Source organism: Bubalus bubalis, chromosome 22, assembly GCF_019923935.1.
Source record: "Bubalus bubalis isolate 160015118507 breed Murrah chromosome 22, NDDB_SH_1, whole genome shotgun sequence".
NCBI lineage: Eukaryota > Metazoa > Chordata > Mammalia > Artiodactyla > Bovidae > Bubalus > Bubalus bubalis.
In genome coordinates, this window is record NC_059178.1 from 1,260,980 (window position 1) to 1,279,242 (window position 18,263).

General features: G+C 44.6%; 1 protein-coding gene across 1 annotated transcript in view; it reads right to left on the reverse strand.

The window, feature by feature from the left end:
* The window catches only part of ZCCHC2 (zinc finger CCHC-type containing 2), a 53,289-nt gene continuing 35,026 nt past the window's right edge, over positions 1–18,263 (reverse strand). Inside the window, exons 7-14 of the mRNA XM_025273645.3 lie at positions 17,351–17,434; positions 15,757–15,814; positions 13,410–13,545; positions 12,268–12,332; positions 11,787–11,881; positions 7,490–7,618; positions 3,153–4,457; positions 1–2,088 (exon numbers count right to left, since the gene is read on the reverse strand). Of these exons, the coding sequence (XP_025129430.2) occupies positions 2,021–2,088; positions 3,153–4,457; positions 7,490–7,618; positions 11,787–11,881; positions 12,268–12,332; positions 13,410–13,545; positions 15,757–15,814; positions 17,351–17,434 (1,940 nt within the window). The 3' untranslated portion in view covers positions 1–2,020. The remainder of the gene's footprint in view (positions 2,089–3,152; positions 4,458–7,489; positions 7,619–11,786; positions 11,882–12,267; positions 12,333–13,409; positions 13,546–15,756; positions 15,815–17,350; positions 17,435–18,263) is intronic.

Here is an 18,263-nt window from a genome sequence, read left to right on the forward strand (position 1 = left end):
CATTTTTCATTTTTTTATTGCTGTTAATTCAAGGAAAAAAGGTTGCATAAAATCCAATCTTTTCTAGAAATATAAGTGGCCTTTCCAGTACATACATTTCAAATATCAAAGTATATGGTAAACATACAAATAAGGAGAAGGTAACATACCTCCTATATACAGTACAGTCTTTTAAATCATAAAATAAGCTCCATAAAGTACAACTGGCAAGTGATTCACAATGCGGTCCATACAGGGCTTATCAAAACTCTCACTTCCACAGCTCGATTGCAGCTTAACAATTAATTTAATAATATGGTCCAAAAATACCCAAATAAAATATATTTAATCAAAATAATTTCCTTTCGTTGAACTTTCTTTTTAAATTAAAGCTTTCGCCTACCCCTTCTCCCACCCCACCTTTCTTCCCCTTTTACTCCCACCCCTGAAAGAAGGTTTCAAAATGTACATTGGTGCTATAAATATAAATTCTACCTATGAAGCTTTACAGGAAGCTTCTTACTTCAAGTGTTTCCTTTTGTCTGGCAATCTGTTAGGTTTCTGAACCAAGGCCAGATATTTAAGTTCCTCTGCCGCACACCAACGTGACCCCACAGAAACACCCGCCGTCTCTGCTCTGTACTGACGGTGGGGCGTAGCACACCCAACCCCCAGCCTTCACACCCACGGCTCAACACTGGGGGCTGCTCCGTGCCGCCGACGGCAGCGGTCCAAACCCACACCCCATCTTCCAGATAACCTCAGTGCACTTTAGGAAATCAAAAATTACCTGGAAGCAATTTAGTACATAGATCGGCTTTAAAAACAAACAGTCGTTTTAAACAGCAGCATTAAACTTAGTGACGGGACACTGACATGATTAACACCATCATAACACACTCAGAATTCAGTCTTTCACATTATAATCAAACATAGTGGTAAACTGTTACCAAAGTGACTTTGCTACGAGAGACAGGATAGGGAACAAATACCTGACTTTTGTAGAAATGCAGAGCTTCTGTTCAGATCGCAATAAACCGTATACATTTCAAACATGACAGAACACTGACAGTTGGTGTAAGGAAAAGAAATCTTGACTTAAGTGTCTTTTATGTGACACAGTGGTAGACTGTGGTAGACTACATGTAAAATTGGCTGTTGGCTTTCGTTACAAACACAAACACACAGGAGAACCACACTCACACAAGTTTGTTCACTTTATGTCTCTCTGAAGCAACAGGCTAAAAACGTATGATGGAGTAAAAAAGTTTCTGTTTTTAAAGAAAAAGCTCTTTGTCCACTTTATATGTCACATTTTCTCAGTTTCATATGGTTTTACCTCTTCCTCTCTCTTCCACTCTGATTTTTATTTGGACAAGCGCTGCGTTAGTGTGTGGAAGTGGTGTGTGGAAGTGTTTATTACATATATACACACTGCTTGGGGAATCGGATTCTCTCTTACTGTGAAGGTGAAACCTTTTACCAGTGAATGATACTACGCAGAGCGGTTCAGAGTGTGGACGGTGCAGGCCCAGCCGCTCCGGCAGCCACTGTCAAGAGCGGAGGTGGGACGAAAACGTGGCGATTAGGGCCAAAGTGAGAAAAGCTGGGGAAGAAGCAAATTTTTTTGTTTTTTTTTGTTTTTTTCCCCCAAAACCATATGACCGTCACCAGTGTTATGAAAAAAGGTCAAATACACAGTTTCAAAGATTCAGTAAACATTGCACACAGCAAGTATTCAGTGTTAAAAAAAAAAAAAAAGCACACATCAAGATTTTCCTTTTGATTGTTTGAAGGTTTAAATTACACGTATCATACAGATAAGCCTGTTGTTGAACCAGGAGACCAGAGGCTCAAAAGCAATGCATTCTTGTTTTGTTTTGGCCATCCGTACAAGAGAAATGAGAAACCTCAACTGCATAGAAGTCTAGGAGATGTGCAGACAGAGAAACACAAACACACACCTTTCCTTTCCCTCCCCTCCACACCCCACCACGACTGCCCACGCTTCAGTGTATTAGGGAGGCAAGCTTTACTTGTTTCAGTCTGCAGAATCCAACGTGTCACTAGAAGGGGGGAGGGGAGGTGCGTATCTCAGTCTGAAAGAGCCTAAAACGGGAAAGAGAGCTGCTAAGTCACTGCGCACTGTAAGGCATCACCCACGACATCAGACGGGCTGCCCCTGCGTCCAGGCAGCGCCTTCTGCACTGCCGTGACCCACAACAGTCCTAGCAACGGGAAGTTTGCGCTTTAAGTTCAACCTAAAGCTATCAAACTCAACTTTCCCTTAAAAACTCCAAGCAAACACTCCCAATTCAAGACCCTTTTCCTGTATTGATATCTGGCAAAATTCAAAAGCTTTGTGTGAGCTGAAACATAACAGTTTGAGGCCTCCATTGAATTTGGTATCCTACTTGTACTTATTTAAGAAGAATTTCTTTATTGTGGTGGTAACACAAGAAAGTTGTAATTTTCTTATTCCCAAGTGAAAGTGTTAGTTGCTCAGTCGTGTCTGACTCTGCCATTCTATGGACTATACCCCCATAGGCTCCTCCATCCATGGATTCTCCAGGCAAGAACACTGGAGTGGGTTGCCATTCCCTTCTCCAGGGGATCCTCCTGACTCAGGGATGGAACCCGGGTCTCTTGCATTGCAGGCAGATTCTTTACCCTCTTAGCCACCAGGAAAGCGCAGTGCTTAACTGTTCTGTTCCTTAAAACGTGACAGCACTGGAAACTACCGTCGGCTGGGAAAGAAGGGCGCACGCCTGAGGTCATCCGCCTGCGCACAGGCAGACCCAAGTAACGAAGGATCTCCCGAGTCAGGTGACTGCCACTTCCTAATTTTTCAGTATTTAAAACTTTCGCTTACTCTATGAAACGGGATTGTTGTTTAAAAAAAAAAAAAAAAAAAGTGCTGCTAGCAAAGAGATTTTGCAAATTCCCATTATATCCCTTAAAAAGTGCCTTTCCGGTTTCCTCCTTCCCTGGCAACTGGATTCCTCTGAACTGCCCTGAGCTGCGGGGCCTGTGTCTACGCTGTCTGGCCGCCTGCACCTCTCGGCTGTCGCTGCGCGCGCAGCCTGCGGACACACCGCGGCTCCTGCTGCTCCCACGGAGCTGCACGCCTCCGGCCCCTCAAAAACAAGTCCTCCGGGCACTCTCGTGATTACCTTGTGGGCCGGCCTCCATGGACGACTGCTTGCACTCCTGCGCATGGTGTCCGCTCACGCCACAGTTGTAGCACGAGGCGCTCCCGCTCTTCTTGGGCGCCGTGCCGCCCGAGCCGGCCACCACGCTGTGCGCGTACGCGGGGTAGAACCGGCCGAAGCCCGCCACCGGCTGCACGCCGTAGCCGGCCTGGCCGCCCAGCACCGGGTCATGCACCAGCCCGCTGGCGTACGGGGCCTGAGGCAGGAAGAAGGGGAGCTGGCCGCCGCTGCCCTGGGGCGCCTGGCTGAGGTAGCTGCCGTTGCAGAGGGAGGGCAGGCTGAAGAAGGGCGAGACGCGGTACAGCGGCCCGGGCGCCGGCCCCGGGTAGTAGTAGCCGCCGAGTGGCAGCCCGGCCCCGCAGCCGCAGCGCCGACCGCACGAGCCGCAGGCGCCGGCCGGGGCCAGCAGCGCGCCCGCGCCCAGGAAGGCGGCGCCGTCGCCCTGCGCCGTGCTGGGCGCGGGGCTCGCGCTGGGCGCGGGGCTCGGGGCGCCCGACGGCGCGCTCGTGGCGGCCGGCCCGGGGAAGGCGGCGGGTGAGGCCGCGGGGACCACCACCTTCACGCCGGCGGGCGGGGCCGCGGCTGCCGCGCCGCCCTCCAGCTGAGGCACCATTGGAGAGAGTCCCGCCGCCGGTGAGGCGGCCTTCGGGACGGGGTCCGTGGCAGCGACGGGGGAGCCCGGGAAGGGCCCGGGGCCGGGGCCGAAGGCGGCGCTCGCAGAGCCCGCGCCCAGGCCCGCGGCGGGCGGCGGCGCCAAGTTCAGGGCGCAGCCCTCGGGGGGGCCCGGCGGCAGCTTCAGCCTCTGGATGGTGAGGTGCAGCGCGGGGCCGCCGCCGTGCGGGAGGAAGCCGGAGGGCAGCGGCAGCGGGGCCGCCAGCAGCTCCAGTGGCTTCTCCGAGTCCCCGGCGGACGTCGCCGGCCCGAGCGCGCCCAGGGGCGCGGGGTCCGCAGGCTCCCGGAGGGCGGAGAGCGCCACAGGGCCGGGGACCAGCATCCCGATCGTCTTGCCATCAGCAGACTTGGGCGGAGGCACCACGACCTCAGACTTCTGGGCACCATTGTGCATGACACAGTGTAGAGTTGGCATGAAAGAAATATGCTGATACTTGGCTGAGCTTAAGGGATCTTCCAAAAGGTCTGCACTGTCGTTTCCTAAGGAAGCGATTTGAACAGGTGGCTTGACCGTGACCGTCTGGCCGACAGAACCGTAACTTGTAAACCTGGTTGTCGAGGGATTTCCAGAGTCCTCGGAATTGCTGTCCGTGTCTGAGGGAAACATGTCAACAGATGTTAACACAAGCATCCTCTCCCGTCCATCCTGCTAGAAATAAAATTTAAGTATACCTAAAAATATATCCTGACTTTTAAAACCAATAAATGTATCCCCCTCAGTGTCCTGACTATTGAGCTAACCTTCTTTTAATTTTCGGCTTTCTATGGACTTTATTTGAAAACTATGGAGATTCTGGAAAAGGCAAGACACCAAGGAGACAATAAAAAGATTGGTGGTTGCCAGGGGTGGAGCCCGGGAAGGAAAGATGAGGAGGCAGAGCACAGAGGATTTTCAGGGCAGTGGAAACACCGTATGATGTCGTGAAGGTGAATCTGTATCCTTACACATCTGACCAGAGCCACTGAAGGTACACCACCAAGACTGTGCCCTTAGACATATCACGTGTCAAAGTCAGTTTTGTGTCAAAGTTGGTTCCATCCTTGGTAAACAAATGTGCCATTCCAGTCAGTGATGTTCATACAGTGTGAGAAGAGGGGCTACACAGGAAATTTCTGTGTCTGTCTCTCAGTTTCATTGTAAATCCAAAACCGCTCTAAAAAAATGAAATCTCAAAAAAACCCTTGGACAGGTAAGAAACAAAAGGTTAATGGCGCCTGGATGAAGCACAGTATAAACACAGACCTTTATTACAAGGGATCAGGTATCTTTTACCTTTAATCAATTTTAGGCAATTCATTTGATTTATATGCTGTACTGCCTGCCAAACGTGAGGTCTTCACATTTGTCTCTCATAAATTATACAATTTAAAGGAGTTCAATCAAGACTATATTTAATTTAAACATCTAGACGTAGAGAAGAGAAGACAGTTTTCCTAGAGTGGACGAGTCTCCCTTTTAAACACTTCGGTGGAGAAAGAGCATGTGAAACTGCCAGTGCGGTCATCAAGTAGAGGCTAGAGCACAAGAGGCAAGAAACACACGAGAGCGCTGCAGTTCCTTCTAAAAGCGAACAGCCAAGTGGCAGATACAAAACTGTATCACAGTTCTTTTTATTACTGCATCCTTCTTACGCACTCTTATGCTTGTAAACAGAAATAAATTCAATATAGACTTCCCCTGGGTTTCTTGATTTTTGGTGTAAAGGGGGCAAAGTGCAAGATTTAATTCAGTTTTAACTCTCATAACCCAGATCCTGCAGTGCTATGTATGGAGACCACCCAATTAAATGCAGCACCTGATTTAACATTTTTTTTGCTCACAAATATAAGCAGAATTGCATTATGTAGTTAAAATGCTTATATTTATTAAGGTAGTAACTAGCTATATTCAGCTAAGAAGCTCAAACTTTTAGAAACAATTCTAAAAACAAATCATACTATGCTTCCTGGAGAAAGGTTAAATAGAACCTATTTCGTGACCTAGAATGTAAACAACAATACTAGTAACTCAATTTTTATTAGAAGAGATTCAACTTATGAATAAATGGTTCTAATATAGACTCCCCTTAATAACTGAGGAGTTCCTTGTTAAACTCTGCAAAACAAAAAGTATTCAATTAGTAACTTACTTAAGGCATTATATCTATATCTGTACCTTCACATGAGTAGGAGTTAAAAATAATATTTAAGTTCCAAAGAAGCTGTTAACATTTTTCAGATGATCAGTTAAATTTCTAAATGAACTGGGCTTTGTTTAAATCATCTTAAGTCATAGCAAATGGCCCCATGATTTTAACTGATCTCAAATGGTTTTCTGAGCATTCATTAGAAGGACTCATCTAGCAATTTAGAGATAGGTTTTCCTTTTCTGAGATGACTTTGAAAAGTATAACGTCTCATTAACAAAACCCCATTATGACCACCACCACCAACAAAGCCACCTGCAGTGCAGGAGGCCCAAGTCCAGTCCCTGGGTGGGGAAGACCCCCCGGAGAAGGAAGGGCAACCCACTCCAGCATTCTTGCCTGGGAAATCCCATGCACAGAGGAGCCTGGTGGGCTACAGTCCACGAGGCGGCAAAGAGTCAGACACGACTGAGTGACTAGCAGCTGAATCTGCCAGGTTAGCAACTGCTGACCCATGGCATTTGTCACCATCGGCGGCACATGTTCAACAATATGGCTGCCTGAGGTAGCGTTACTAGTTGGGACTAACAAGAGTCTGACCAAAAAACTTAAAAGAAAAAACTGAAGAATGAGATGTCCACAGGAAGCTCGGAAAAGCTTAGATACATCCCTGGGAATCTAGAAGGCCATGCTCATACGCAGGGCTGTGGGCCCGTCCAGTAAGACCTAAGGTGGCTTGGATATATCCCTGAGAATTTAGAAGGCCACGCTCATATGCAGGGCTGTGGGCCCGTCCAGTAAAGACCTAAGGTGGCTCTCAGTTCTTACTTCTGGCTGACTCTGAGCTTTCATGTAAGGAGAATTTGAAGATGCAGTACATACAGAAAACAAAATGGCAGATATAAATCCTACCTTATCATTAATTACAGTAAATTTAAATACATAAACAAGTCAGCCAAATGCCAGAGATGGGCAGAATGGCTTAAAAAAACCATAATCCAACTATAAGATGTCTTTAAGAGACATACTTTAGAATCAAAGACACAAATAACGTTTAGGGTAAAAAGATGGAAAAAGAGGTATCCTGCAAACACCCAAGAGAGAGCTAAAGTGGCTACAGTATTATCATCTGATAAAACAGACGTTACGGCAAAATCTGCCACTAGAGACAAAGGATATTTATAATGATAAAAATGGTCAATCAGGAAGACATAAAAATTATATGTCCATCTAACAATATGCAATTTTCAATCTTTCTACACCGACTCTGTATTTTGTTATGACTCTGTCTTCTTTCTCTTTAATATCATTTCCAGTGAAACAGGTTTAAAAAATCAACATTACTAGAAACTGCTAAGTTAATGGTCTTTAAGACACCTGTTATACCAATTAAATTTAAAGTCAATAATGACATTTTCAGTACCATAAAAATAGTTGTTTGACAGATTTTAAGAGCACACATTTCCCTCTGCCTCCCCTACACCCTTCCAAAGAGCAAACCTCTGTCTTTTTCTTCTTCACTTTCAAAACTCTCTCTTCCATCATGTCGGGGGCTGGAAGGAGAGCTGTAACTCTCTGAAGATGTTTCTCCACACGTGTCATGTCCAGATCCAATGTCCAAACTCACATCTGAAAATTACATGATTTTATAAAAAGTAGAATTGTTCAGTTAAATACATTTCTGAACTGAACCATCAGAAATTACAGTTGTAATTTTTTTTTCCAGTTTTTCTATAATTATGTAATCAAAACTGGCCCTTGACCAAGGTAAAAATCCATTACTGAAACACAATTTTAACTGAAAATAATTGACAAATACATTTGTAAAACAAAGGCAGAGAAAATAGTCAATCTTATTGACTTTAAAAATCAGAATTAACGTTCTTTGTAGGGTCTGCCTAATATTACCACATCGAACCACTTCTTAAGTTAAATAAAAACTCCTCAGAGTATACTATAAAATTCTTTCTTAAAAAACAACAACAAAAAAAAAAACACAAAATAAAACAACAACTCAAGAATACAACTGACTGCCAAAAATGGCTTTCAGTTAAAATTTCCATGCCTGAAATATTTGAAAAGATTAAATTGCTTCCCATGAAGTAGACTGAGTAGCCCCTGAGTTCTAAGCAGAAATAAATGATGGACTGGGAATAAAAAAAAAAAAAAAAACGCCACCACCACCAAACCACTTGGGTAGAGTGAGCTCACTATCAGGCAGTGAAGCCTTTGATACTTCACAGGGTAAGCTTCAGAATGCTTAAAAAAAAAAAGGAGGTGAGGCAGCTAGTTCTCAGAATGAAATAATTTATTCCATTAATTTCTTTACATTATATAGCTAGTAAATATTTTAATCACTCAACTGTCATAGATTAATTTGCAATTTTCAAAGAAATACATACATAAATCTAAATCTATAGTGAACATAATTTCCTGTTTTTGATAATCCAGGTGCTTTAGAATTGTGTGGATTCTTTGGAATTTTTATAATAAAAAAGAAATGTGATCCTCTGAATTCAGAAGGTGAGGAAGGTAAGGATCATTAACTATGCCAAAGGCTATTCCACAAACTGCCCTTTTAAAAAGAAATATAAAAAACTCAACATTCAAAAAACTAAGATCATGGCATCCGATCCATCACTTCATGGCAAATAGATGGGGAAACAACAGAAACTGTGACAGACTATTTTCTTGGGCTTCAGTATCACTGCAGATGGTGACTGCAGCCACGAAATTAAAAGACACTTGTTCCTTGGAAGAAAAACTATGACCAACCTACAGAGCATATTAAAAAGCAGAGACATTATTTTGCCAACAAAGGTCCATCTAGTCAAAGTTTATGGTTTTTCCAGTAGTCATGTATGGATGTGAGAGTTGGACCATAAAGAAAGCTGAGTGCCGAAGAATTGATGCTTTTGAACTGTGGTGGTGGAGAAGACTCTTGAGCCTCTTGGACTGAAAGGAGATCAAACCAGTCAATCCTAAAGGAAATCAGTCCTGAATATTCTTTGGAAGGACTGATGCTGAAGCTAAAGTTCTGATACTTTGGCCACATGATGCAAAGGAGTGATTCATTGGAAAAGACTCCAATGGTAGGAAATATTGAAGGCAGCAAGAGAAGGGGACGACAGGATGAGGTAGTTGGATGGCATCATTGACTTGATGGACATGAGTTTGAGCAAGCTCTGGGAGTTGGTAATGGAAAGGGAAGCCTGGCATGCTGCAGTCCGTGGGGTTGCAAAGAGTCGAACACAACTGAGCAACTGAATTAAACTGATAAACTTTTTTACTTATTGTTTTCCCTGATTCCACTTTTCCCCTTCTATTTGCCATGAAGTGATGGGACAGGGTGCCATGTTATTAAGACGACAAAGAGGAAAAAACTTAGGCTAGCCACTATTCTAATGATAAAAATCTAGTTATTAGTATTTATGGATAAAAAGAAGCTAGACAGACTTAAGAACCATTTAGACGCATCAGACGACAGGCCCACAATGAGTTGTTAAAGGAAGATGAAGGTCTTTAAATCATTATAATCTAAAATAAATTGAGAGGTCAACCCCAAATTTTTGGTGCCACAATCAGCCAACAGAAAAATGGGGTGGAAGAAACATGGGTGATGCAATCGGATAAAGTTCTTCATATTGTAAGTGAGGTAAGGCATCCTTCTCTTTAGTAGAAAGATTTAAAGCTTGAGATTTTAAAAGCAAATATTGTGAAAACACAGATGATGAACAGCACTGACTGTTTCGGGGAGAAGACAACATACAGGGGGACGGGGGGACTTATTTTGTTCCCTTTTGTACCTTCAGAATTTTGAACTACATAAATGTATTTTACCCAAAATAGAAGTTAAATTTTAAGTTACAAACACTTATCTCAAACTGAGTTATTTAAAAATCTGGACAATCCATGAATCAAAGGACCCAATATTTTCAGCGTCAATATGGCATCTACATTTACTAACTGTGTGCTTGTTCTGTTAAAAACCCTTAAAGGTAATTCCTTGGTATTTCAAAGGGATTAATAAACAGAGGGTTTTATCTCTAACCTGCGGTCAGCAAACATCTCAGCTACACCTGACAATAGTTTCAGAAAGTATTTTTTATTTATAGTTTACTCTATAAATAAAAAAATATATATACACACACATATGAATCAGTGGCATAGAGAGAGAACAAGAAAGATAGAATAAGGTTAATTTTGAATTAAAAATCCTGAGGTTGTACTTTCATAATATTTGAAAATAAAGAAAGGAATTAAGAGTCTGATCGGTTATCCAAAGTTCTTAACCTAGACAGCATATGTTTTCTTCTAACTTATTATAAGAGGCAAAAGGAATTACATGACTGAACACCTTGGTAGTTGATGCAAGCCAAATGCTTTTCATATGTTGTCACATTTAAGTCTTACAATCTGATGAGGTGGATATTCTTCTTCTTTTACAAATTTAAGAAACTAGGAGGGTGGTATAGATGCAAACCTACACCTGTCTAAGATCAAAGTCCACATGCATCTCTGAAAATATGAAGCTAAAAGGGAAGAAAGTGTTACTAACTTTTTGGATGTAGTTCCCACATCATATGAGACCAGAGTGATGTTACGAGGGTGGTGTATACCTGACGGGAATCTTAGCTCGAGATGGCCTGATCTAGCACGTGGCTTAGAAGGCAGCGCAGAGAGCGAACCAGGGGCAGACGGACAGGGAGCCCTGGCAGGGCCGTGTCTAGTCATCCACCGGGGACTCCTGCCCCTTGTTTCAGCTGCCATCACCACGGCAATCTCAGACACTGCAGTGTTACAACACGAAAAGTTACTCCAATGAGTTGGCCCCCCACGTTTCTCTGCTCTCCCTGCAGTCCCAGGGACTCTCAAGAGTCTTCTCTAACACCATGGTTTGAAAGCATCAATACTTCAGTGCTCAGTCTTCTCAAGGTCCTTCTTATGGTCCAGCTCTCACACCCATAAATGACCACTGGAAAAACCACAGCCTTGACTAGACAGACCTTTGCTAGCAAAGCGATGTCTCTGGTTTTTAATATGCTGTCTAGGTTTTTCACAGCTTTTCTCCCAAGGAGCAAGTGTCTTTTCATTTCATGGCTGCAGTCACCATCTGCAGTGATTTTGGAGCCCAAGAAAAGAAAACCTGTCACTGATTCCACTTTTTCCCCTTCTGTCTGCCATGAAGTGATTGGACAGGATGCCATGATCTCATGTTTTGAATGCTGAGTTTCAAGCCAGGTTTTTCACTCCCCTCTTTCAATCTAGATGCTCTTTAGTTCCTCTTCACTTTCTGCCCTAAGAGTAGTATCATCTGCATATCTGAGGTTGCTGATACTTCTGCCGAAAATCTTGACTTCAGCTTGTGATTCCCATAAACCTCCACAAAGGACAATCATTAAAGCTTGAAAGAGTCAATAAGATTTTTTACGATGACTTTAACACAAGAGTACAGGCTTCTGTGAGGCTGGATAGACCCCTCAGGTCTTGTGGCCTCTGCTCTGGAGCAGGGAGTAGCTGAAGAGGAAACCCATGACGAGACCACTGCTGCCGGGGGCGGGGAGGGAAAGGGGCCAGAGTGTAGCTGCGGCAGAGGTCCCTTCACCTCCGAGGCCAGACCAGATTTCCTGCATTAAATACGTCTGAAGTATTCATGGAGTTAATTCAGAAATTACTACTCACATCAATGCAGGGAAAATGTGTGTGAGGCTTTGACACAACAGCTCAACACCCACTCTAATAGGTACCCTGCTAAATATATTTAGGTGATGTGTAATTGAAAGAAAAACTCCCTTACCTTTCACAGAACCACCGTGGGTGTGCGGAAGAGCAGAGATTCGAATACCATTTATTCTACTATTCAATCTACTGTCAGTTTTCTTAATTTTCTCCCTAAGCCAAAAGTATACATGTTACCAACATTTTTTTAACAGTCCCTAGAGAACACATTAAGTACAATACTAATAAAATTCCCCTCAATTTTTTTAATAATTAAAAAAAAAGTTTAGTAAGGTATATGTGAATACAAGATCTACCCCTTCAGTGTGCAGGACTGGAAACTCTGCCCCTCCAAACTGAATATGATACATGACAACAGCCTTGTTTTTATTATGTACATGTGTTGATTATCTAGAACTAAAAAAAAGAAGTCCAGAGTAAAAATAAAAAGAAAACTAATATAAAAATACTATTTATACTACATAAACTAAACAGGTCTATTATCAGATGTTGTCTTCTCTGACCAATTTCTATTACTAGAAACATTAAATTAAACCTACTTTTCTATTTGTGGCTTTCCTTTCTTCTTACTTATTGAAGATAAACTTCGTTTTTCAGTTGAATGCTACGGGAAAGAATAAAAAAGTAACTGGACCAAAGCACAGCCATGCTCAAGGAGGCATCCTCGTATTCCGATACAAGACACTAAAATGACGCAAGCCCAGCTGTGTATCTAACACAGTTTTATTTTCTATCTTTTTTGAAGTTACCTACTTGGTCCACTAAAATTTGCATATTTTCTGACAAATACTTAATCATGAGGAAAATACCTATTCTGTATTTTGCTTTTATTAATAAAATGGATTGTTTTCTTTTTGTCACTAAAAAAATACAATCAAGTAACTGGTATTTGCTACAGGTTTACTCGTCTTTCTCGTCAAGCTCAGGTCGGTAGAACACATGATTGTGTCGACTCTAAGAAGAAAAGGTACAGGCCCCGAGGCAGATGAAGACACACGACAGTCAGGTGGACCTGAGAATCGGCCATCAGTGAGCATGACTTTAATAACACAATTTCTCAAAGTATGTTTTAGTGCTTTAGTTCATTAAAACACATCCCAATAAAGGTTCACATCTGGACCTGAGTGTTAGCCAGTAATACAGATGCATTTTCTAGAGAAGGTGGTTCTCTCCAGAGCGGTCCCAGTAAGCATCGCCCCTGTACTCGCAGTGCCATGGCCCTAAACTCACTGGGGAGCATGCGGCTCTCTGACGACACAGCGCTGCAAAGCGAGTGCTTCCTAATCGCGTTTGGGAGTGCTGGGGAACTGGCCCAACAAGTCACGAGGGAAGAGACTTTTCAAAGTTCACATCTCCACAGCGAGAAAGGGACCAAAATGTGAATCATTCTTTCAAAGCAAAAAACATGGCATAACGGTGTATCCCTAGTGACTCATTTCCGGCATCATCACAATAAAATGTATTAGTATTTCTGAGTAATAAAACTGATATAAATACACTTCTTCAGGTCCCAGAGGAGCTTAGGTCATGTATACCAATTAACTTCAAAGTCTTACATTGAAATGTTCCTTCATTTCTTCCTACCAGATACACTAGCGGACCTCACAGTGCTTAAGGAACTTGACTCGCATGCAGTAACACCGCCTGATCAGCATGGCAGAAGACAAAACCACCCCCGTACCTGGTCAACTAAGGCCACACACTGCTCCTGGTGCTGAACGGTGGCACAGGTGGGCTTCCTCCAATCCACGACTCCATTCTGCTCAGCATACTGCACGGGGAGCGCGTCCACCGGGGAGCAACCTGCACTGCCAGTGCTAGCGAGAGAGAGAGCCCGCGCCAGCATGAAGCTCTGTCCTCAGAGCCCCAACTACTGAGCACACAATGAAGAGCGACGGCAACCCTCCCTTCAGTACGTTAGTTTTTTATAGAATGCTTTGCAATAGCTCTAAGGAAAAAAGTAAACTATGAAAATAAGCCAGTACATAGCATTCTTACCTATTTATTAATTAATACCTGTCTCTGAAGAGCCTGACAAAGGCACAGTCTATCTCTGGACTCATTCCACATGGCTCACAGCTGGGGTACTAACCCTGATCTTGAGAGAATCGCTATGGACTGTGTGTGTCTAAGGCAAGGGAAGGGACAGCATAATGTGACTGGAAATCAAGAGGAACAGGCCACAGAAACAGACTCAGAGAATCCAGAGAATTACTGGACATGGACTCTAAACTAACAGTGCTCAACACTGGTTAAGAGCTACAGGATGACAGAACTTTGGAAGAATACTGGAAAATAGAAAGAGGAATCAAATTTAAATTCTAGAACTATAAAATAAACAAATTAGGAACGGCAATGGCACCCCACTCCAGTACTCTTGCCTGGAAAATCCATGGACAGAGGAGCCTGGTAGGCTGCAGTCCATGGGGTCGCTAAGAGTCGGGCACGACTGAGCGACTTCACTTTCACTTTTCACTTTCATGCATTGCAGAAGGAAATGGCAACCCACTCCAGTGTTCTTGCCTGGAGAATCCCAGGGACGGGGGAGCCTGGTGGGCTGCCATCTATGGGGTCGCACAGAGTCAGACACGACTGAAGCGACTTAGCAGCAGGAATTCAATGGATGGAAACAGATGAAAAAACTCAGTGAAGAGGAAATCTGGTCATGAGAAAATAGACTGGGGCGTGGAAAGGGGAAAAATGCAGCAGCAGAAGAAGCTTGAGAGAGCACGCAGGATGTGGCAGAAAGCCTGGCCTGTGGGCGCCCAGGGCCGCAGAGGAGGGGCTCACTCAAAGAAAGCTGCAAACTCATCACAGGGAACTGCTGAAAACCAGACAATGGGAAAATTCAAACACACAGTCCGGGTTTGGAGAAGCACCCTAACCTTCAGAGAGTAACAGGGTGGAGACAATGGCTACCTGTGGTCTTAAGCTCCCCCTAGAAGCACAGTCTGGGTGACGTGGTTGACATGGCCAGGCATCTGGGAAGCAGGAGCAAGGAAGGAGAGGGGCAAGTCAGATGGGAGGAGAAGAAGCCAGCCTGCGGGGCTATCACTGGGGCCACCGCCACGAGCTGCAGAGGCTCAAGCCCCCTGGGACTCCCACAGCTACCTCCCCAGGGGCAGGAACCAGAGCTCCCCACCAGTGAGGGCACAGCCCTGGGTGAAGGAACTTCCCGCTCTGAGCTGGCCGGTTCCAGGGCTACGCAGACCCAGAGCACCCACACAGAACCCTGGGCCAAGAGGCAACAGGCTCATGGCAGGAGCCTGGAGAGGACCACGGCTGTGGGAGGGGGTCAGAAGTCACACAGACGATTTTAGGTGCTTTGAGGCAGAAATCAAACCAGGCTGAGAGGAGATGAAGTGAGGGACCAAAAGCACAGGCCTGGAGATGGTGACCCAGGCGCTCGGAGCTGCAGGAAGTGATTACCCGCCTGCAGTCCTATGTCCTATCTGCGAACTGTCTTTCAAAAAGGAAGGCGAGAGGGACATTTCTTCTTGAGAAAAACAAAGTGAACTCATCACTGGCAGACAATGAAATAGGAGATTTTCAAGTGTTCTTTAGTTAGAAGAATGCTCAGACACACTGAAGGAATGAAGAACAATGGAATGGTAGTATCTAAATGATGAATGAAAAAAAGGCTTCATGAGGTTTAAAAGAGAATTAAGACACATGACAGGCACAGTCTGTAAGCTAGGAGGAGGTAAGTGAAGATAGTGATGCAAGGTCCTCACGTGGGAAGTGGTACAAGCACAGCTGGTGTCAGGCCTTCATAAGCGGCCAACACAGAACAAAACCCCAGGTAACCACCGCAAGGATCGAGAAACAGCGCACGCACAACCATCGCGGCTGATACGAGAGAAGAGCAGAACAAAAAAAACACCCGAAAGCAAGGAGAGCGAGCTAAAGCTGATACAAATAACGAGCAAGCAGTCAAGTGGCAGAATGGTAACTGAATCTCAGTAAGCAAACAGGACAGCGATTCACAAACGCGCAACAGCCTTCAGGGCTTAGGAGAGGATACCTACTGCACGAGGGGGCCTTTGCCGGCGTGTTTCTTGTGGATTACGGTGTGCTGTAACACATCTAGAGTGGAGGAAAAAAACACTTTATTACACCACACCCTTCTGCAAAACGCAAACGGAGGCCACAGCTGATTTATGAGCATGACAGTGTTCACAGACCACCCAGAGCGCTTCCAAGCTCACGGAAAATTCCTCAAAGAGACAATTTGCAAAGACACAATCAGTGACGAATGTCCTTAAATAGCCTCTCAAACACGTTCCACCTAACAGCAGATCAAATTTGTCCAAAACTACAAAAGTTGACTATAAGCATTAAACTGTAAAACCACAACATTGAATTTCAGGCCTTTTTTTTTTTAACCATTAAGACAAATGAAGTGCCTCATATATCATAAAAATACATATTAATAAAACCAACACCCATGTACCCACCTCCTGGATATCTCTGTATTTTCCTCTTTTTATTAAGAAAGGAAACATCCGGGAACAATTACATGCCTCCCTCCATTGCATCCAGTCCCTCCCCCCAGAGGTTAGCTGAGGCGCGTGTGTTTAACCACCCATCCGTGTATTCACACACACAGTGGTGCCACATGTTTGAATATACTCTAAATATCCTTTATTTTAACTGCCACCGAGCATGAACGTGCCTCAATCTATTCATGACTTTATCAACATTTGAAACGTTCGGGTCACATTCAGGGCTCTGCTGTTCCCCCACAGGCTGCCGGGACGGCCCGAGTCCTGGCCCCTGAGCCCACAGGCGACAATGTTCACAGAAGCAGAAATGCTGGGGAGCAGCAGAAACCGCCTCCCACTGCACGACAGCGTCGAATTCTGTCCAAAACACTTTAAACTCCACTGACAGTGGGTGAGAATTCCCCTTACTTCATATCCTTGATAATTCCCAAACTTGAAAAAGGTCTGCCAGTCTGATGGGTATGAAATCTGGATATCTCTGGATATCTCTTTGATGATAATGAGATGACAATGAGAAAAACCTCTCATTGTTTTTCATTTGCATTTTCTGGACTACTCAGGGGGCGGAACCATTCAAGGTTCTTCTGTGAATTGCCTATTTTTATCTTTCCCTTTGTTGTTGACCAGACTGATTTTCTCAAGGATTTTTGAAGACTGTATAGTCTTGGCTGGAGTCTTCACCTGTAAATACCCAGCAAATGTCTTCAGTGTGGCTTTCTGTCACATGTTAAGCTTTGACTTAGAACAGAAAGATCTCCCCTATGGCCATGCTGCTCTGTCTTGTCTGGAAAGCCTTCTTGTCCCAGAGTACTAACCTTTAAAAACTCAAGTTTTATATTTTACATTAAGTTTACATATGTTACATATAATGTGCTATTCACTTGAAATGTTCTGTGTGCAATAGAAGTAGGGATCTAATTATATAATTTTTCCCAACTGGAAAGCCAGCCGGTACCACTGCTCACACACACTTTCGCTGTTCTCTGAAACACCACCTTTCACACACCAAGTCCCCACACGTCTGTCTCTCAGATCCTTGGTCTGTGCTGACGGCCTGTTTACCTACCCCTGCAACAACACCGTGCAGAATGACTCATCCCAGGGAATCAACGCTTACCTTCTTCTTGACTTGATGCTTCCGAGCTGTCTTCTTTCAAGTGTTCTAGTATCTTGGAGGTCTTCAGAGAGGACTGTAAGTTATCTGCAGGAAGTATTAAATATCATTAACTTTTAGGGAAATTATCATAGTGAGATAAACCAGTGTAATGATTACTTTTCTCCCACAGAAGCTGAGAGTTGGAGTTAATGGTACAGAGAGCGTCTCCAGTAGTTGGGACTCTGAAGAAAGCAAGGGGACCTGGCACAGAGCCTCGGGCTGGGAGTGGGGGCCCTGAGCCACGCAGCCAGCTCTCCCCCCAGAAGCCACAGGACTGGAGCAACTGGGCGAGTCTGCCTGCCCGTGTGCCCGGTGCACAATGAGGAGATGGGCTGGCTGGCGCTTCTAAGCGTCTGTGCTGTGTCAGTTTCGTGCCCTTTTTATGAATGACAGGACAGTGTGGTGACGTCAGGCTGCCACAGCAGCGCACAACAGCTCCCGCTCCTGCTCCTCCTCCAGATGCGTGCTCAGTGCTCGCGGGCCAGCCCGGGCCCTCGGAACACACTGTACGAGCCGGATCGCTTCTCCATTACAGACAGAGCAGTGGGCTTGCAGAGGTTACCATTTTAAGTCATTTATTTGGGTGTCTAACATCTGTTTTCTCGGATGTCAGAATGTGGAATATTGCTATTGCAGGGAGGCAGGAGGAGTATGGAACTGTTGTTTCTTAGAAGTGTGTGTGTTAGTCACTCAGTCATGTCTGACTCTGTACAACCCCACAGACTGTAGCCCGCCAGGCTCCTCTGTCCATGAAATTCTCCAGCCAAGAATCCTAGAGTGGTTGTCATTTCCTTCTCCAGGGGATCTTCCCAACCCAGGGATCGAACCTAGGTCTCCTGCGTTGCAGGTGAATGCTTTACCGTCTGAGCTACTA